The sequence below is a fragment of the Thunnus albacares genome, chromosome 3 (assembly GCF_914725855.1).
Source record: "Thunnus albacares chromosome 3, fThuAlb1.1, whole genome shotgun sequence".
NCBI classification, from domain to species: domain Eukaryota; kingdom Metazoa; phylum Chordata; class Actinopteri; order Scombriformes; family Scombridae; genus Thunnus; species Thunnus albacares.
The window spans coordinates 34870713-34892402 of NC_058108.1; the positions used below are offsets into that span (position 1 = coordinate 34870713).

Sequence of the window (21690 nt, forward strand, 5' to 3'; positions counted from 1 at the left end):
TAAAAAAAACACATCTCAGTGTTTCTGGAGATTTGTGGCTGAGATCTGTAGTTAATAGAGATGTGCAGAGAGTATTTGTATCTGTATTTGTTGAGGCAGCAAAATTATTTGTATTTGAATAAAAGTGGAAAGAGGTTTAAAAATCCTGTTTTTGTTTTAATTACGCTTTTAATTGTAGAAAATTAAAGTGTTACAATAAGTGTTCATGAAGCGTGTGTCAGTAGTTCAGCTTTATCTCTGGAGAACACCCCCAACTCCGGGACTGATGTCCAAATTAGGAAATGTGCGTCATGCAGCAGGTGGATGTGACTCCCCTCGTTAAGACCTGCTGATAGACGTCACAGCGGAGCAGAGGAGAGACACTGAGATAGTGATGTAACCGACCTGCACGCTGGTATTTAACATGTTTTTTTGTTTTTTTTCCCCCGAAAACAAATAATTTGTATAATATTCATAAAATAACCACTATTTGTGCTTTGCTGAATAATGTATTTGTATTCGGGGACACCTCTAATAGTTAATTGTCAAAGCGCTCATTCTACTGTATTTTTATTCTTCTTAGTATTTAATCACATTTGAAAATAAGTGAACAGAAGAAATTGTGCATAAAAAAGAAATAAAACATAATCTCTGTTAAGTTCCCATTCAGACATGTTTTAAGATGTATAAAAATTACACTTTAAATATTAATTTGCATCAATAAAGTTTGTCCTAAAAAATTCAAGTACTTGGTAAGAAATTTGTAAAATTGCATTAAATCCTTAAATCTCATTAAAAAATTCTGTGACTGTGTGAATATTTGACATTTTAATAGTTGAATAGCAGCAGACGTCTCCTCCGTCACTGTAAAGTCCACCCGTTCTCAGTCTCGTGTGCACCGGAGGCTTCAGGTTTCCACATCACTCTTGTGTAACTTGAATAATCAGACGGGGATTGACTTTCAAACCAGTTGTGATGTCACAAATCATACTGGTAGACCCGCCCCCTCAAAGTCAGATTCAAGGTGAACTCAGCAGACGAAGGTGAAAACAAACATCCAAACCGAAAGGAACGAGAATAAAAACATGTTTTTGAATGAATTTCTCTATCTGATATGATTATAAACTGAATCATTTGTTGGGTTTTTAATGGATATTCAGACAAAATGAGCAGTTAGATCATCAGACGTCTTGGTTTCTGGGAACTTAAAAGAGCATTCATGGATTAATCAGTACAGAAAGTACTGCGGCTGTTCTGCATGTGACTAATCTGTCACAGATTACTTAACACCACTTTAATTACCGGCAGTAATTGCAGCAACGTTGACAGATCTCGTTTCCTCTGACAAACATCTCTGGTACAACAGTATCGTTCCCACGGCGACCGACAGTTGATTTTCATATTTTAAACGTTACTGAAAAATAACAAAAAAAAGTCACAAATAACTTGATCTCATCTCCTGATGTGAGAATAAAGGTCTTTAAAGCTTCCTGTTTCTGTCTCCAGGCAATGTCTCTGCTGCTTCAAGGAGTACAAGCACCTGGAGGTCTTCAACCAGCTGGTCTACGCCCTCATCAACCTGGTCATCGCCCAGATCAGCAGCCTGAGAGACCGCCTCTGCAGCGTCCAGGACCACATCCATAAAGGAGGGGTATCAGGGGCAGAGGGGGCAGGGTCTGAATGGAGCGGGGGCAACGAGACCGCGCCGGGGCCCCTCCCCCAGCCGTCCTCGCCCGGGGAGGACGAACCTGTGAATGTGGAGCGGGACTCTGCCGAAGAGGACGCCGACGCCCCCGACCAGAACCAGAATAAGAGCCAGAGCCAGGGTCACGGTCAGGGGGCTAACCAGTCGGGTGAAGCCCAGATGGAAGTACTGGGGCCTGGGGAGGGCGGCAGCGGGTCTGGGGGTGGTGGTGGTGGTGGTGGTGGTGGTGATGGTTGTGCCGGGGCCGGCAGCAGCGGCGGCAGTAGCGGTGACAACCAGGATCCCTTCAGCTCCTGGAGCACGGAAGAACGAGAGAAACTGCTGCTGTGTGCCGCCAAGATCTTCCAGATCCAGTTCCCTCTCTACACCGCCTACAAACACAACACACACCCCACCATAGAGGTAAGAACGAGACCCAGATCACACACACACACACACACACACACCCAGCACGCCGCTGACCAGGATCAGCAGGGCTGACAGTCGAAGTCATAGAAGTATTTTTGTTAGACAAGAACAAAACTCACTCAGCTAAAAATGAAGACTAAATCTATTTCTAGTAAAGTGTGATACACAGTGTAAACAACATGAAATAAAGGTTCATATGTGATTTTTTTTTTTATACAGTTGATAGCTTGTATCTGTCAGCAACAGCCATTTAATGTATTTGTATTTAATAATTACCTCTGAACACAGTGTTTGTTATTGTTCACCTCAGGATTTAACTTGCGTACAGTCGCGTAACGATGCGCGTAGTGTAAACGATGTCACAGTGTTGGATGAGATTGTTGAGATTGTTTGGCTGCGCTGTAAACACGTTCACCAGTTATTCTTCTTCTTCTTCTGTTGTATCTCTGACAGAAGTTGTTGCTCAAGATACGTTTCGCTGCCCCTGGTGGTCAAAACGTGTGCAATTTCAAAAACAACTGCGGTTCTTTATATTATGAAAATGCACTATTGTTACCACCACTAAACACAAGTTTCCTGCTGCCAGAGAACAACTCACAGTGTGATTCCTCTAATAGAAAAGACAAAAAAACCCCAAAAAACAAAGAAATGAACCAGTGATTGAAGTCATTAGAGAAAACAAACTTATGTTTCTTATGCAAATAGTATTTTTATTGATTTATTTTTTTTCTCTCTCTAGGTTTGTTGTGTTTTTTTTAATTTATTTAACTATTTTTGAGATGATTTAATTAAATGATAGAGAACATCATCCAGTTCATATAAATGGGACTCACATACGTGTTTCTACTGTGAAATAAATAAACACACTGATACGCTGCAGTTTGTCTTCTGCTTTTACCAGAACACACATTCCTCTCTGCTCAAGCTGCTTTAACATCATTTTGTTGAGTTTGAACACAGTTTGTAATTTAGAAACCAGTTTCCCAAATTAAAATTCTGACTGGTAGATGAAAAAAATCTACTGGCCAAAATGAGAAATTGTCCTTTTTTGTGTCACATATACAATCATTTCAGTACATTTCATTGAGATAATAAGCTTTTATGTTGAATACAGAGTTGAGGAAGAGGCCAGAGCAACATTTGAATCAAAATGATCTTCATATATTGATCACTGGTTAATCAAGTGTATTTGGGCAACTACAGTTGTGTTTAAATGTGCTCTACAAAGTGTTTTACAAGCAGTTTGGCAGCACTGTTTAGACGTGTAATAAACACATATGGTGCACATGTCCACACTGTATAGAGACGGACATGAGTAATTTCATCCGAGCCATCATGCCTGATATTTTATTACACGGCTATTTTGGTACAAACATTTACCCGCCGTAGCCTTCCGAGATTTACTCGCCAAACAGAAAATCTACCCGCGTTTGGCGCTCGATGGGTGTTAATTTCAGACCTCGCCCCGAATTCATTATCCACACGGAGCTTGTAATTCAAACAACAAACCTTGTAATTACTTGTTTTTTTTTTGGGATTTGGAGTTAAGTTTTCTTTGTCATGCATATATAACGTCTAAAATCTCTTTTTTTTTGTTTCCTTCCTTCCTCCAGGACATATCTGCTCATGAAAGCAACATCCTCGGCTCCTTCTGTGACATGAACGTAAGCGAGTCCACCTTATCCCCGGCTCTTTTAGTAGTCACACTCATGCTTCCTGTCGATCACCTGACACCTACGGCAGAAAAATAATCCCTCAAAACCAATGTGGTCAAATAACAATAACAGCTTTCTTCAGTCGTTTTGTTCCTGACGTCCATTTTGGGAGCTGCAACAATTGAAAGTTGATCTTTTTAAGTTTGTTTTTAAGGCAAAAATACATAAACATTTGATGGTTTCAGCAGTTTAAATACAATAATTAGCTTCTTTTTCTAGTCTCTCCATGATAGTAAATTTTAATATCTTTGAGTTTTAGCGTGTACGGGCGGATAAAACAAGACATTTGATAACATTTACTCGGGCTGCAGGAAATTGCAACTGGCATTTGTCGGTTTTTCTGATGTTTTATGGGCCGAGTGAATTTACTCTTTAGTTGCTGCTGCTGCTGTTTCTGCTGCTGCTGCTGTGCTTAAAAGTGAAATGAGTTCCTGTCCTCTCGCTCTCATGCTAGCTGTAAGTCTGTCATTTATTCCACCCTGAAACTATTTTATTAGGAAGCTGCACGAACAAGCTCCTTGCCCAAAAATCCAACAGCTGTGCTGCATCCAGAGCAGGAGCAGGGGGGGGGGGTAGGGAAGGGGGGAGGAGGGAGGAGGGAGGGGGGGAGCATGGGTGATGTTGGGAATTGCTTCAAGAGACGAGAGGACATCAGGGGCCCAAAACAGCGTCACATGAACCCGCTGAAGAGACGCAGGTTTATTGGTCACATGTTTTTGTCAGCGGGGGCTGTGTGTGTGTTTCGCCTCTTGCATTCTTCTTCTTTGGTTGCTTACAGACGTCACTGTGTGTACATGCTATGGAAATGAATTTTTAGCGGGTTTGTACAGGCTCAAGGATTGGTTAAACAGGGAAGACAAACAACAAAAGAGAGCCTCATGATCGGGACTCTGCAGCGTGAAGAGTTTTAGTTCAGTTCATCTCACAGCAGCTTCCACTGCGTCACCTCCTGTGATTTTTAGTCTAAAATATCTCGTGATGGCTTGTGGGAAAGCATCTTTATTCAGCACTGAGCTGAAGTTACATCTCATAGTGATGTTCAAAAGCTTTCCATGAAGTAAACTGTATAGAACCAACATGTGCAGATATAGATTCAATATCAGTGAATAAGATAGTAAAAGTATCAGTAAACATAAACAGAGATTTGGCTTTTCACAATTAATTATCTGATAATTGTGATCCTGATTTTTGGCGTTCAAACACTTTCTGTTTTTTTAGAACTAATTTCACATCTTATTTTGAAAATATTCTACATTTGAATCACATTGTGCTCACAATCAGTGTTAAATAAAACACAATTGTGATGTCAATGCAAAGCAAAATAATCCTGATTGTTATTTAACCATAATTATGCAGCAGTTAATCATTTTACTTCTCTACAAATAGGAAAAATAATGTGATTACAATAATTTGCTAATAATGTGCAGCAACACAACGTTTTGGGATTTGAGGCCACAGTTTGACCTGTCTGACCTTTCAGGATTTGCAGTTTTTTTACATGTTACTTCTGATTAAGGTTTTTCTAACGTAACCTGTAACACCATCATATAATGTCGTCTTTAGCTTGGAAGTAGCGCTACTACTGTAGTAAGCTAGTTAGCAAGGAATGTTAGCGTCTTACGATACCAAACCCAACCGCTCTTGCTCTTTGCTTCAGCATGTGGAGAAATATCAAAAGCTTGTGACAGTCCTGCTGTGACAGCTCACAGTTGCTTAGCTATTATTAGACATACGCTGTTTGTGGAGGCAGACGATCAATTTTATTTTGAAACGTTATTTGAGCGCATAATTGAACAACCGCTGCCTCTTTTATTATCAACTTAAACTTCAGTATTTTCTGTTTTTTTTTTAAGTTTTATCTCCTAAACTGTAACACGAGCGCTGGTCTGAAATCAGTTTTTGCATTTCACTCTTTCGAAGTTCTTATTGTCTCCTGAGCTGAGAGGTTATCTCAGATATGACCTCCAGAAACCTGACGCCCAAGCAGCCGAGGATCCAAATATAAACGCCGTCCGAGTCGAGGTTTCATGTTACCTCTCTCTCTCTCTCTCTCTCTCTCTCTCTCTCTCTCTCTCTCTCTCTCTCTCTCTCTCTCTCTCTCTCTCTCTCTCTCTCTCTCTCTCTGTTTTTTGTCCTGTCGACTCAGAGCTGAGGTTTCTTTTTTTTGAATATCACAGGATGATGTTAACCCTTTTAAAAATGTCAGTTTACGGGTTTGTCAGGTTCAAGTTGAGTGCGAGTAAACTCACAATAGAATAAGAAGAAGCAGCCCACAAAAAAAAGATGTGGATGATGAAATACCAACACTAGAAATTACTAGAGAAAATGTATATTTACACAGTGATTTTCAAAGTAAAAAAACACATAAAACAGACAATCAGTTTATGTCAGAAAGGCCTGAAATCATAGTTTTGGAGCTTATTGTCAGTGTTGTTTTTGACTGAAGTACAGTTCTGTTTAGTTCAGCATTGTCTACATTTCCTTTTGGTTGTTTTGTCAAATCGACGCCCACATTATTACAGTGTGCTGAGCCTCATAACGTCCATGGCAACAGGATTTCATTGGGTCTGAGTTCATAATGCAGCTCTTGTGATAAAAACAGATCAGAACAAAAGATTAAATAACAGGGTTTAGGAAAGTGATGCAAGTTTGCAGGACTTCTTAAGTGATGTGTTTTTTAAATTTTAAGGCTTGTTAAACTGGTCAGTGTGGAACAAAAGCTGCACTGGGTGATAAACTTGAGGATCACTGCGAGTTGCAGGCGGAGAAGTTCTTCAAGCTGTTGCCATTTATTGAATTTGGTTTTGGTTTCCTGCAGATGAAGTTATTGCCCCCCAGAGAGCAGTAATGTGTCCCCGGATAATCTGCCTGGCTCGATGGCTTGTCCCTTCCCACCGTAATAAAGTTTTCATTAAGCGCATGGGGTGATTGCTTTGAGATGAAGCCAAGAACAAGCTGGATTGAAAGAAAAAAAAGCTGGAACATCAAGACAAATGACCAGTCTTCAATACTTCTACTGGCCAAACAACTGATAGAAAACAAATATTAAAGAATGATGTAAACTGATTTTACTTTGCTGTTAATTACATGCAATTAGTTGTTAAAAGATTGGCAGAAAAGCAGATTTTGAGAGTTTTATTCAAGTCTAAACAATCATTCATTAACGCACCATATCTGATGTTGTCGCCCCCTCCTGGCCAGGACGTGGAGGTGCCTCTGCATCTGCTGCGTTACGTCTGCTTGTTCTGCGGGAAGCACGGCCTCTCCCTGATGAAGGAGTGTTTCGAGTCGGGCACACCCGAGAGCCTCCCCTTCCCCATCGCCCACGCCTTCATCACCATCGTCTCCAACGTGAGTCTCACCGAAAACACAAGACGCTACTCGCAGAGTCATCATCATAAATTCAAGATGGAAGTTCAGTTTGGAGGGAAATTTGTAGTTTTGTCAGTTGTTAAAACCAATGTAGTTTAATATAAAAGCCCTACAATAATATCATAGCTTTATTAAAGGATAAGGTTGATGATTTTCTATGTTTTTCTTATCGTCCACCGAACTGACAATGAATTGATCTGCTTACAAGTATTGTGTGACCTCCGTTGTTGTCCAAAAGCTATTAAAAACACGTCAGAGTGAGATGTTCCTTCATTATGAAGAGTTTGGTGACGTTAGTTTGTTTAGAAACGGCCCCAAAGACTAATAACAGCGTCACATTTTCAGTCCCAGGAGAGTAGTTCTGTGTAAGGCAGATGCCACTGAACACGTGTGGTTACGCTGTTCTGTTAACGACTTCGTTAGCTTGTTTTGCTACATATCGCAACCTTTTGACTTTGCGCTAAAGTTCTTTGAGAAATTTACAATGTAGAACAAAGTCAAGAGGTTGTTTATATGTAGCACAACAAGCTAACGAAGCTGTAAACACAACTATGTTCACACACGCGTGCTCAGTGCTGTTTGCTTTACTCAGAACTGCTCTCCTGGGACTGAAAATGTGACGTTGTTATTAGTCTTTAGAGCCGTTTCTAAACAAACTAACATGACCGAACTCTTCATGATGAAGGAACATGTCTCCCAGTGCAGCGATGTGACTCATTGATGAGTCTTTAATAGTTTTTGGACGACAACGGAGGGAAAAGATATATCAGACTTTGGATAAACACACAATACTTCTAGAGATAAACAGATCAGTTCATTCTTGGTTCGGCTCTGTGCATGAGATTTGGTGACAATAAGAAAAATATATAAAATCACCAGCCTTCTCCTTTAAGGTTATAATAAGGTTCTGGTTTTATTAAAACTGTTTTATAGAGATGTTAATTCAACTTTATGGTCATTTTGGAGGCTTGTGGTTCTGTTGAATTGTATTGCTTTATTCTGACTGTCTAATATTACTGCACTAGTTTTATCTTGGCAATTGAGTTAAATGTAGTTTTTTTTTTTTTAAAGACATCCACTGATTCTCCGCTGTGTTTCCGTGTGTTGATGTTTTAATAGTTGTGCGTCATGTTTTTGGTTTTGCCCACAGATCCGGATATGGTTGCACATCCCTGCGGTCATGCAGCACATCATACCGTTCCGCACCTACGTAATACGGTGAGTTTACTGGTTTCATCTGCTCTTATCATGCAACAGAGTAGGAAGTTTCTCTCACTTAAGATTTGCAACAATTAGCTGATTGACAGAAAATGTTATCGCTAACTATTTAAATAAATCATTTAATTGTTTTTAGTCGTAAATATCTTTGGTTGCTCGGGACAAAACAACATCAATTAACATTTTTCACCATTTCTGACATTTTATAAACCAAACAACTAATCGATTAATTGAGAAAATGATCGACACATTAATTGATAATGACAGTAATTGTTAGTTGCAGCCCTGCTTTGCTTCTTCCTGGTGAGTTAGTCAGCTGTCAGACAGAGAAGTCGTACTGGTTTGTTGTTTTAAAGTCGATCGAAGCCGATCCTCTACAGTTCACTCTGGAACGTGTAGAGCTCAGGAGAAAAATGTCGTCAGTTTAACTCGACACACACACACACACACACACACACACACACACACACACACCCTTCAGGCCCCTGTTCTCCGGTCTGTCCCTGGGTTGTATTTGTGACTGAACAGCTGCCATTTTGTTGGAACGCCACGCTTCTTCTTCTTCTTCTTCTCCTTCTCCGTCAGCGCAGCATCCGGCAGCTCCTCCGCCCCAAATGAGGCTGAAAGGAAACGTAGCTTGTGCAGAGGGGAGGTGGTGACTTTTTCATTCGATACAGAGAGGAAAAAAAAAACAACAAAAAAAAAAAAAAAAAACAACCCAAAAAATGGAGATACAACCGCTGAGTCTTTTCCTCTCGACTGTGTTATTCTGTAATGACGGATATTAAAATGATACATATTGAATCTTAAAATGCTTTTGGAAAACTGTGAATGTCTCCCGGTTACAGTAGATTTGAGGGATTCCATGTTGCCAGATGTGGTCGAGGTTTTTTTTTTTTTTTTTGTCTGAGCTCCGTCTCTCTCTCTTTCTTTCTCTCTCTCTCTTTCTCTCTCTCGCTCCCTCGCTCAGTCAGTCAATGCACTTCGCTCATTCGTCTTCTCCCCCTCCCCTCCCTCCTCTTCCTAAATACCAAAGTGCCACACGTTTGTTGCTAGGAAGAGCTTCCGTCACCATAGCAACAGTTGCCAGGCCCTCCAGTCAACCTCTCCTCACATGACCCTAGAGGAGGCAGAGAGAGAGAGAGAGAGAGAGAGAGAGAGAGAGAGAGAGAGAGAGCGCTGGCAGGACTGCGATCATGTGACGCAGGCGGGCTGATGCTCCGATGAAACGACAACTGCAATAAAAATAATCATTAAAGGGACGTTCTGCCGTTTTTTTTTATTTGAACATATGCTAACCTCAGAGTATCCAGCCAGGTCACTGTTGAGTCAGTTTAAAAAAAAAAAATCAACATTTAACATGGAGAAAGAGGAGGAGGAGGAGATTCTTCGTCATGCAGCTTCAACAGCTAGACACGACTCTCTAAAGGGCAACACACACACACACACACACACACACAGCAGCAGCGGTGTGTGTGTGTGTGTGTGTGATGCATGACAGACGTGTGAGCACACATAACCTGGAGTAACAAGATTAGGGATTAGATCTATCAATATGGATTAATATCAGCTTTACAAGAAGATGTCAAACATTAAATAACAGGAAACACTGAGGTTGAAACATGCAAACAGGAAAGGATTTAAAAAAAAAGAAAAAAAGAAGATTGACTCAGCTAGTATAAGGTTACGAGAAGCTGCAGGCTGTGAAACTTTCAATATCTAACTGGAAACTTTGAATTAGGGAAATTTTGTCAAATAGTCACGTGATCAGCAGTGGAAACTGACTTATTTAAACTTCTAGAGGCTACAATTTATGCTAGTTTCAGTTTTTTTTTTTTTGTGAAGGATATTATTTAGAATATCAAGAGCAACATGTAATTATCTCCTAGAGTTACTTCCCCTGTCTGAAGTCTTTGTCCTGCACATGTTCACATGTTAAAAGGCAGATTATAAATCCGCGTTATCACGGCCAAGAAGTCGTCCTTCTCCAGGAATAGTTGGTGAGTCATGTTTCTCTAATTCTCTACTCTGGTTACTGAAACCGGGTTTCTTAACCATTTTTATTTATTTTAGTTATCAATGTTGATGATACATTGCAAGACAATCTCCTCAGGATTACGGATTAGGAAAGAATAATAAGAATAATAAAAGGGAAACAAACAAACTTGCGTACAGTTATGTAGAATCACTTCTTTCCTTATATGACAACCATCCTCAACAGCTTTTTACAAAGAGATCTTCTTTCATTTTCAACTTGTATGTAAGATGCTTCATCACCAGTATATCATCTGTAACTGACGTCCATTGTTTGCTACGGGGGGGGGGTCAGACTTGAGCCAGTTCTTTAGTAATGACATCCTTCCCACCATGTCACCAGACATCGGTCTCCTACACGCACCGATCCATCCGAGTGTCCGAGCTACACAATAAGACAGAGAGATTACGTTGCAGAGAACCGAGTGAACGTTCACATTCGTACATTTCCAAAAAATGTGTGTGTGATCTGAATCCATGCGGTTACACAATCTCCAGCATGGCCGGTGAGCACTTATCTGTTTACTTGTGATTTTTAGGTGTGATTAAAATATTGAATTCTCTCCATCTCAGAGACGGTGTCGTAGTAAATCATACTATATGCCCTCTGGAACCTCCTCACCCAGCTCCCATTAAGCAGCCATATAGAACAGATGCCACTTTCAGGGTGTCTTGTTGACATGAGGTTTAAGTAAAGGTACGTTATTACTGCAGACAGCTGACTGTAATGATGATTAGCGGCGTTTTGTGTTCCCACTCGGGGCAAAATGAACGTCCAGTGATCCTTAAATGCAGGTTTTTCACCGTCATCCTTCTTTTTTTTTTTTTTTGTATCGGCTAGTTTTGATTAAAACCTTTTTACTTGGATCATCCGGAGCTCCTGAACTCTACGACGACCTCACTAACCCGAGGTGACGTGATAGCGACGTGTCACTCAGAAGTGATCCGGGACAGGATGCAGTTAAAAATGTTGTTTCAGGATTGGAGTTGGTCCACTGAGTGACCTGCTGCACATCCTTTTTAAAAGAGACGCTGTGTTTTTATAAAACGTGTGCTTCGCTGTATCAGCAGGAGGACAGATCAGGTTTAATCATTGGAGGAATAATTGTATGAAAAAAGTCAAAATTATAATCACAAATTGGTGAAATGTGTTATTTTCAAGGCTTTAGTCTAATTAGGCTAATCAGACAATTGGATTCCCTCATAGTAGGTTTTATTTTAGGGGGGGGGGGGGCTGCAGTCCAGTTGGGATCTTTGTATCCGTTTCCCCCTTTTTTTTTAAATCTCCTTTTGATCAACACAAACCCCCTTCAGCAGCAGCAGCAGCAGCAGCAGCAGCAGCAGCAGCAGCAGCCGAAGTCTCTCCCAGCTCATCAAAAAAGATCTGAAAACCACAAACCCCCGACCATCCCGAGCGAGGACTCGGATGAGTCAGCAGCACTCGACTGTTGATCAGATATCTCAACGTACGCCTACGCAGGGCTGCGAGAGGAATGTGATTAAAAATGAATCTCAAAAGTTACCAGCAAAAAGTTTTATGAAATGTTTGAAAAGTTGATTCAGAGGCAAAAAGAAATATGGAAAGGAATTTTGAAGCTTGATGCGTATATGAGGCTGTGGGCTTAAGATTGTTATTTCACAGGATGTGATGTGTTTTTTTTTTTTTTTTGGTGAATTCATTAGTTGAGTGATTCATTATGACAGATGTGATGTGTCTCAGCATGTTGATCAGTCATTTATCTTCCCGGTTTTTTCACCAGTTAAAAGTGCTGGTGGTTTAGAAGAAATATATTCATCATTCAGGGTTTTTTTTAATCCTCTGACTGACTGTATGTGTGAGAATATTAAATATTGAATGTTTTTTGGTGTCAGATTTTAGATTTGTGGAAATTCCTCACTGCTGGTACGACAGCTTCAACTCAGTATCAATCATTTGGACTATAAAATGTCAGAAAAATGGTGAAAAATTCACAATTTCCTTAAAGCACAAGGTGACGTTTTCAAATTGCTAAAACCCAAAAATATGAAGAAAAAAATATGAAGAAAAGAAAAACATGTTTCAGTGTTCATTTGGGTTCCTGACTGTTGTTTTAAGACACACTTGAGAAATTGTGACCTCGTCCTTTTAGTATGTAAATAACACATCGATGCTTTCATATAAAGCCGGTCAGACGCTTTAGACTTCCAACACACACACACGTTTTCTTCTTCTTCTTACCGTAAGATGATTTTGCTTGTAGGCCTCTCGTTCAGATGAGGTAAATGGCCGTTTGAATATGTTATGTAAATGTGTATCTATGGCGGCCTTACGTCAAGTTCAAAGAAAATTATTCATATGAACTCAAAGTATCAAAAAAAAAAAAAAAGTTAATAAATATAAGCAACAAACTTAAAAGTGTGCGGTTGAAAAACTGTTTCTTTGCGGCGTCTCTTTCCTTTTGTCACACCTGGTTTAATTAACCTCTCGCTGCACCGCACGTACACTACGTCTTGGCTGGTACCGGTCTCGGACAATTGGAGCAAAGTCTTACTTTGAAAGTCTGATTGTGGACTTCCTGTTGGATTTAGGTCAGGGGTGTCAGTGTATGATTTGTAGGTCTTGATGAGATGAATAATCGAGTTTTGGTTTGATCTCTCTACGACATTCCTACACTCTGTGGCGGCCATCTTAGTTACATAGGTGGCGCTAGAGAGCATATTTTGGCACTTTAGGGGTTAATTTTTACATTTTATGAAACTTTTCACCAGACCTGATGTGCGTGCCAAATTTGGTGAGTTTTTGAGCATGTTTAAGGGGTCAAATACAAGGTTTAAGTGGCGTAATAATAAAGAAACAAACAAACACACAAAAAACAATACAGGCTCAGTCCCTAAAAATGGCTCCAACTATCATTGTGTCCAAAAATGAGCGAGCAGTTGGATTTAGTTATTTTTTTGAATGTCCTTCCTTTTGATGAGTGATATAAACTAAATGTCGTCCGCCGTCTGCAGGTATCTGTGTAAACTGTCCGACCAGGAACTACGGCAGAGCGCCGCACGCAACATGGCGGACCTGATGTGGAGCACGGTGAAGGAGCCGCTGGACAGCGCGCTGTGCTTCGACAAGGAGAGCCTGGACCTCGCCTTCAAATACTTCATGTCCCCAACGCTCACCATGAGGCTGGCCGGACTCAGCCAAATCACAGTAAGTCACGAGGGGAGAAAAAAAAAAAGAGAAATAAACACGACTGAAGTGTAATCAGCCTCGCTCAGGTTAGACCGGTGAGACATGACACAGCAGTATTTGATGGGAGACCATAAACACAAACGTTTTCTAGCAGTTAAAGATCAATATAATAGATGAATGGAAGATTTTCACAACCGAAAACGGTGAAAAACTTGAATGTGATCACTTTAAAGCACCGTGGACCTGCTGGTAAAAATAAAGAACTGTATCTTACAAAAGGCTGGTGCTCTATTAAATTGCTTTTATTAATTTTATGGAGGCCAATAAAGCTCCTCCTGTACATGAAGAAGCAGTAATAATTAAAGCCAAGAGCCAGTTCACTTGTAAACAGCTCGCTTTTTATTTCGAAGGCTCCGGTACGGCACTGAAGAGGGAAATAACCTCGTACAAAGACGTGTGACGTGTTATTTCTCCGCTCATTATGGAATAAATGTGTGTGTGTGTGTGTGTGTGTCTGTGTTTCCTCAGAACCAGCTCCACACCTTCAACGACGTCTGCAACAACGAGTCCCTGGTGTCCGACACAGAAACGTAAGTTAGTTGAAAGGGGGGGGGGGGGGGTCGCTTTAGACTTTAATGAAAATTAAACACGCCAACTGCAACAAACCCACAGAAACAAACACAACACTCATCCCACCAGATGTGAAGCTAATCATCTGTTCTCTGTATTTTCAGGTCCATAGCAAAGGAACTAGCTGACTGGTTGATCCACAACAACGTGGTGGAGCACATATTTGGACCAAATTTGCACATTGAGGTGAGAGTTTTGATCCAACAATGTGAATTGATATATTATATGCAAAAAAAAACAAGACCTCTGAAATATTTAGAGAAATTTGAGGTAAAGAAAAGAAAAACCTTCTTCAAAAAGTCTGAAAACTGAGTCAGCAGAGAATAAAAACAACTAAATGTGCAACAATCACTATGAAACCATCAGAAATAGCAGCTTACTGATGTGTTAATGTCTCCCAACAAAGGTTAAAATCATCATAAACAAGCATAAAATATTATAAACTGATTGATTGAACAAATGATTTAACTGATTTGAAAAAGGCAAAACAACACAATGAAACTTTAAAATGTTGTAGTGACGAGGGGGTGTGCCCAAATACAAATACATTATCCGGCAAAACACAAATAGCGGGTTTTATACTAATATTTGTTTCATACAAATATTTTTTAAATTATCTGTTTTTGGGAAGAAGTTCCCGGGGGGACCCTCCATCACCTGTTGTTCTCCTTTATATAAAGTTAGGTTGTAAAAAAAAATAGGCAATAAATGAAAAGTGCAAAGCAAGAATCACCTTTGAAGTTCTTCTACATGTTCAGACTCAACTTCATTTATCCTAAAAGGGCAATTCAGTTTGGCAGTGTACCCAGACCATGCATAAGAAAACAAACAAACAAATGAGAGACAGTCAGTACACAGGTACTCACAGACATGTAAATAAATAAATAGATCCATAATAAATAAGTGAAATCCTAGTCCCAGCAATAACAAGCCCCAGAATGATTAGACAATAAAACCCCACGAGTATGGAAATATTATTCCACATACTGCTATCAAGGTTTAACAGCCTGATGGCAGAATGAAGGAATGAATGAAGGATTTTGAGAGACGCTGTAAAACAACGACGGCCTCGGGGCTTTCAAATGAAGTCAGAGGACAGGATGTGGTCGGGTTGGGAAACTAATCCCCGTGCTTTTTTTTGACCACCTGTTAGACGCTGTGGTGTCTCTGTGTTACAATGTGTGTCTGCAATGAGTCAATGAGTAAAGTTTTAGCTCAGTAATCAGCGCAGTCGTCTATGATCTGGGAGACTTTTAAGCCTCTTTCCACTTTTATTCGAATACAAATAATTTTGCTGCCTCAACAAATACAAATACTGGACTCATTTACTTTTTACTGTCAGCATTTGAAGGATGAAACATGTGAATACAAACAGAGTCCAAGATCATTCTCACTTTTATTTTGTAAAAAAAAAGCAATAGATTTTGTCAAATTTGTTGCAAGTATTTAGATTTGTTGTTTTTTACTTTATTGCAAACTGACTCTACTTCTGTAATTGTTCTTTTTTTTCCAGTACTTTCACTTAAACAGAGTAAACTTTCTTCCAGCAAAGCCCATCTGATACTTAACTCTGTGTGTGTGTGTGTGTGTGTGTGTCTTTGTGTATGTGTGTGTGTGTGTGTGTGTGTGTGTGTGTGTGTGTGTGTGTGTGTGTGTGTGTGTGTGTGTGTGTGTGTGTGTTTTCCAGATCATTAAACAGTGCCAAGTGATCCTGAACTTCTTAGCAGCGGAGGGCCGACTCAGCACTCAGCATGTGGACTGTATCTGGGCTGCAGCTCAGGTGAGACGACCTGACTTTATTACACCACATTAACTTGTTCGTTACACGGCCGACAACAACAACAACAACATCATCTGTTTTTTGTTTTTTTGACAATACACAAAGAACAGTCAGTTGAACTGCACAATGAAATAATTACTTTACACTCCCTTTTTTATTATATTAATATAATTAAAGATATAAAAAAGACTTCACAGCTTTATGTGCAGAAAATATTCCCAGTAAGCAATATGACGCTCTACTTCTTCATGTTTTTTACTCATCCTTTGTTGATTTTGTTATTAAAATACAGCAAAAAATGTGTTCATGAAAAAACATTTTGCACTTGTATTAAGTTCAATTTAATTTCCCATCAGAATGAAACAGGAAATGCACTTTAATGTTCAGCATCACATTAAATGGATAATGAACTCGTCCATTTGTTTTACCATAAAAACATAGAAATATTAACAGTTGTTATTCTGATGTATTTTATACCTTATTGAAGTACGAGGCGTCAGTCTGACACCTCCAGTAACCAGTAACCAGTAACCTGTGTTTCTGTACCAGTCAGTGAGGAATTCTGTGTTTTCTGCTACTTTAAACTCTTTTTTTTTATATTCTGTGTTTTTTAGCTCAAACACTGCAGCCGCTACATCCACGACCTTTTTCCTTCACTCATCAAAAACCTGGACCCGGTGCCTCTCCGCCACGTCCTCAACCTGGTGTCAGGCCTGCACCCCAGCGCCCACACCGAGCAGGTAAACACACACACACACACACACACGCAGTGGAATAAAAAAACATGGAGCTCTTCACCTGGCTGTTGTATTTGAGGTGTTTGTGTGATTTTTCCCTCCTCAGACGTTGTACCTGGCCTCCATGCTGATCAAGGCTCTGTGGAATAACGCTCTGGCAGCCAAAGCTCAGCTCTCCAAGCAGAGCTCCTTCGCCTCCCTGCTCAACACCAACATCCCTATGGGCAACAAGAAAGGTCAGTCTGGATTTATTTAGACTGAAAGCTCTCTGACAACAGTTGTATAAGATCCTCTGCGGCTCTGAAAACTACAAAAACTGACAACGTTTGGCTTAGAGACGACACATTCATAACAGAAAGCCTGTCATAAAGCGGTGTGTTATAAAAACACGGCACGGATGGTTTAACAAAAGGTTTTATGGAGTTGCATCATGGGAAGTGTAAGATCCAGTTTTCTTTGTGTTTGACCCAAACTAAGGACTTAAAGTCAGGAAATCTTGGACTCTGCTGCTTCTTTTTCATCCGTCTCTTGTAAAAGTCCTCAGATGAATCGTTGGTGCACTCCTCTAAAGCTGTGTGTATATTAGAAATATATCCTAAATACACATTAAAATAAACGTTAACAGGAACAAGATGGAAGAAACTTTTGGGAAGGATCATTAAGTTACAAACATCATTCATCAGACTTAATACACTCAAGCTTGTTCTCAATTTTAGCTTCAAAATAAAGTGTAAGACATTGTTGATGTTAACGTGTCTGATGAAGGCAGCAGAGTAACCCCTAAATTCCATCGGGCGGCTGCCGGACAGAGCAGATGGAGCCGGGCAGGAAGTCAGACACATAAACAGCATTGAGCATCCAGTAAATTTTCAAAATAAAACACCCTGTGCAGACTCCTAGGATAGATAGATAGATATTACTTTATTGATCCCCAAAGGGAAATTCAATGGTCGTATATCAACAATAAACGCAATTAAAACAGATGAATAAAGAAACCATTTAACTACGTAGCCTAATTAACCACAGCAGAAGCATAAAAATCAACGAAAGCTGAGCAAGTTAACAAAATTGGGCAGTTTAGTTGCCCTGCTACTGCAGTAATTACGGTAGCCTTAAGGAACTTTATCAGCTTTGACTGGGCTGCTGTAATTACTGTAGTAGGAGTGCAACTGACTTTAAACGCCGGAAGGCTTCCCGCAGTGAAGACGCTCCACTTCTGACACGCTCCCGGTGGAATAGGGCGCCGTGCAGAGGACGGAGCAAAACCACGTCGGAGCTGGAACGCGGCGCACACGCGCCCGGTGGAATCCCGGCGTGAGACAGATCCTCCTCAGATAGTTTCATCCAGTGAAACAGTAACACGTCAGGTCAAATTTAGCAGATTTCTTCTTAGCGTGTATCGACTTTTCCTCAAAGCTAATGTTTGTGTGTTAGCTTTGATTTCCTTTTCCACGAGAAGTTCTCATTCTGTCTTCTTCTTCTTCTTCTTCTTCTCTGGCCTTCAGGTTCGCCGGCCGCCAGCCCGGACAGCAGCGATAACAGCGACACTCAACACAGCGGAGGCAGTGACATGGAGATGGATGACCAGATGATGACGGGCAGCAAGAGGAGCCAGCAGAGGCTGTCTGACACAGAGGTGCACACACGCACGCACGCACGCACGCACGCACGCACACACACACACACACGTCATCAAGGCAGCAGACATATTCAGAGCAGAGTTTCAACAACAATAAAAACAATAAAATGAGAGCTGAGTAAATGTTCTCACTTGTATCTTTCACTTTATATCATTATAGAATCATTTATTGTCATCGTCTCAGTATGAGACTGTTTATATTTATCGCAATTTACAAATTATTCTGTTGACATCTTAAACTCAAACCTGCCTGCTGATGCCTCCATCTTTAAAAACTCATGTTGTTCGGCTGAACATTGTTCAAACAAACCAAATACTTCAGACTCAGTTAATATGAAATCTGTGCAAAACGACACAGAAGACATCGAGGTTATTATATCCATTTATTTTGATGGAATGATGCAGCCAGAACAAACATTCCTGGGTTTGAATGTTTGTGTCATTATTACATTTGTGATGTTTCCATCTGTGTTGTTCTAAATTTGAAGAAGCTCAGCTGGACATTTAAAGGGGAAATCCAGCAGATAAAAGGTCGGAGAGGTTGTTCAGGTTTCTCAACAACATAGAGCTGCTATTGTGGATTTTCTGCTCTCCTTGTTTCCTCTTCTTCAGGTTCCGTTTTTAATCGGATCCGTGATTGATCGCCTGCAGCAGACGTCCGTCCTGCAGCGATTAAAACGATAACATGTGTCTTGTGTTGTGTGGTCAGGAGTCGATGCAGGGCAGCTCCGATGAGACGGCCAACAGCGTGGAGGAAGGCAGCAGCGGGCCGGGCAGCAGCAGCGGCCGCAGCGAGGCTTCCAGCAACGAAGCCGCCTCCAGCAGAGCCAGCCAATCAGCAGGCAGCCCCGGCAGCGAGATGCACTCTGACGACATGGCGGACAGCGAGGCCTTAAAGGAGGAGGAGGAGGACGACGAAGAGGAAGACGATGAGGAGGATGACGACGACGACGAAGAGGACGAAGACGAGGGCAACCGGTCGGCCGCCGAAGGCGGGCAGCAGAAGGAGCCCCGGGAGCAGGCGGAGTCGAGGAAGAGGAAGGCGGGGGAGGCGCTCGGCGAGGGGCCGAGCCAGGGGGCGGGGCCCAGTGGATCAGGGGGCGGGGCCAAACCAAAGGTTCTCCCTTTCAACCCAGAGACTTCTGCCGTCATGGTTACAGCGGCATCGACATCATTGGAGGGCCGGATGAGGATGCTGGACGCGTGTTCGGCGTCGTCGTCGGCTCGACCCGAGGCGGCGGAGCCTCAGCAGCAGCCGCCAGACATCGGCCCCTCCCAGATGGTCCAGGGGCCTCAGGAGCCCCCCTGCCTGCCGCGGCCCGGGGACTTCCTGGGAGAGGCCATGGGCAGCGAGCTCTTCAACTGCCGGCGCTTCATCGGCCCCCAGCACCACCATCACCATCATCATCATCACCACCACCATCACGAAGGGTAAACGTCTCAAACTAACAGCTGTTTATTTCCTTTCCAAACAATAATAATAATAATAATAATAATAATAATAAGTGATATTCTACTGATTGATTAGTCTTTCACCCACAATAAATCATCATCACAGATACTCACAGGAGCCTGAAACGTTCGTTACGTCTCAGAAAATAAAAAAAACATTCTGATGGTTTTTTCTGTTCTCAAGAGTCTGAACTGAAGACAAAGTGCAGCAGGTAGCAGGAAGACGACAGGAAGTGCCAGCAACAGACACTTGTTTCATTTTAACACAGAAAAAAAAATGTTTCTTTGAAGATAAAGTAGAGCAGGAAGGGTTTGGACTCATTAAATCTTTTTTTGTTCTTTTTGTCCATCGCTGACCACTTTCAGGTTTCTGCTGCGTATCAAAGTTGTTTTCTTTTGGTTTAAATTTGGAAAAGTCTTTTAACAAAAACAAAAGAGTCTGAGCTGAAAATCGAAACCAAAATCCAAGTGGCGTGCAGGATCTAAAATAGTTCTGCCCTGAGGTTTTGGAGAGCGCTAGTGAAGTTAAAAATGTAAAAGGTTGTGGCAAAGAAAAGCTCACAGGATCACTAAAGCGAAGAGTTTCATCCTCCGTTAGATTTAACGGCAGTCTGCCTGTTCGATAGTGCACCACTGCATGAAGACGACACGAGAGGAAAGATCAGTGTAGAGGATCCTCTGGGGAGCTTCCTTTAGCATTAATATGTTTTATGTTTACGTTGGAACAGTTTGGCTGCATTAAAGGTCAGGAAGTCACCAAAAACCATTAATATTCACAGCAAGTTTCATTAAAATCCAGACATTAGTCATCAATATTTTCATCAATATTCACTTCTAAATTCATGTAAACAGCAATTTAAACCCTGTAGTTTGACATTGTGATGCATCTGGTTGATTGATCTCCTCCTCCTCCTCCTCTTCCTCAGTCCCATGGTGGAGGACATGCTGAGCGCCGATGACGTCAGCTGCAGCAGCTCCCAGGTCAGCGCCAAGTCCGAGAAAAACATGGCCGACTTCGACGGGGAGGAGTCGGGCTGCGAGGAGGAACTGGTCCAGATCAACTCGCACGCAGAACTCAGCTCCCACCTCCAGCAGCACCTCCCCAACCTGGCCTCCATCTACCACGAGCACCTGGTGCAAGGTGAGAAACAGTCACGGCCTTTTTGACTGAAGATGCACCATATTGGATTTTTTACCGATATCCGATATAAGCTGACATTTTTTTCCAGCTGGCTGAGGAGACTATTATACATGCAAGCATAGATTGTACTAAGTATGATCAATAAAGACAATATATGAAGGAAGAACTGAGGAAGACTGGAGTTCAGGAGCTCAGCATTAAAACTTTAATGAACCTGTCAAGTGGGAGCAGCAGTAGAGTTTCCATTGAGTTTATTAGACAGACAGGATTAATGTGCAGGATTTAATCTCTGGTCCACACTCCGGAGCAGAAGGTGGCGGTAATGCACCTGATACGCTGGTTGACAACCGCCGTTATAAACCAAAAAGAAGTTTTTTTTCCAAACAGAGTGACACATCCTATCAGCCGAGGTGTTTCCTATCTGTGCAGCCGAACATAGCAACTCCTCCGCAGACTGTTTCACCCTGACGTTCCCGGTGTTTCCTCTGCAGGCTGCACTTCACTCAGCTGCCCGACAGATCAGCTGCTTCTTCCCGCTTTAACCTGAATAATAAACCAGGGCTCGGTGCTCCCGTTGGATCCACACAGAGAGCCGGGGCTAACGTTAGCTGCAGGAGCGTTAGCCGCAGCATGACCAGAGGGAAGCACAGCCAGCTAGCCTCTCAGCTAACGTTAGCCTCGGCTCTCTGTGTGGGTCCAACAGGTTAAAGTGGG

The 21690-nt window shown here is 41.5% G+C and overlaps 2 protein-coding genes across 4 annotated transcripts in view; one reads left to right on the plus strand and one right to left on the minus strand.

The window, feature by feature from the left end:
- Positions 1-21690, minus strand: part of ifngr1 (interferon gamma receptor 1) — a 467767-nt gene that overhangs the window by 174246 nt on the left and 271831 nt on the right. The gene's annotated exons all lie outside the window — the stretch shown is intronic.
- usp34 (ubiquitin specific peptidase 34) overlaps positions 1-21690 on the plus strand; it is a 79077-nt gene that overhangs the window by 15959 nt on the left and 41428 nt on the right. For all 3 annotated transcript variants that reach the window (XM_044341627.1, XM_044341635.1, XM_044341646.1), the window contains exons 3-15: positions 1486-2086; positions 3706-3756; positions 7009-7158; positions 8330-8397; positions 13423-13615; positions 14126-14187; positions 14332-14413; positions 15915-16007; positions 16622-16747; positions 16851-16980; positions 18250-18380; positions 19093-19814; positions 20762-20976. In XM_044341627.1, the coding sequence (XP_044197562.1) occupies positions 1486-2086; positions 3706-3756; positions 7009-7158; positions 8330-8397; positions 13423-13615; positions 14126-14187; positions 14332-14413; positions 15915-16007; positions 16622-16747; positions 16851-16980; positions 18250-18380; positions 19093-19814; positions 20762-20976 (2624 nt within the window). The remainder of the gene's footprint in view (positions 1-1485; positions 2087-3705; positions 3757-7008; positions 7159-8329; positions 8398-13422; positions 13616-14125; positions 14188-14331; positions 14414-15914; positions 16008-16621; positions 16748-16850; positions 16981-18249; positions 18381-19092; positions 19815-20761; positions 20977-21690) is intronic.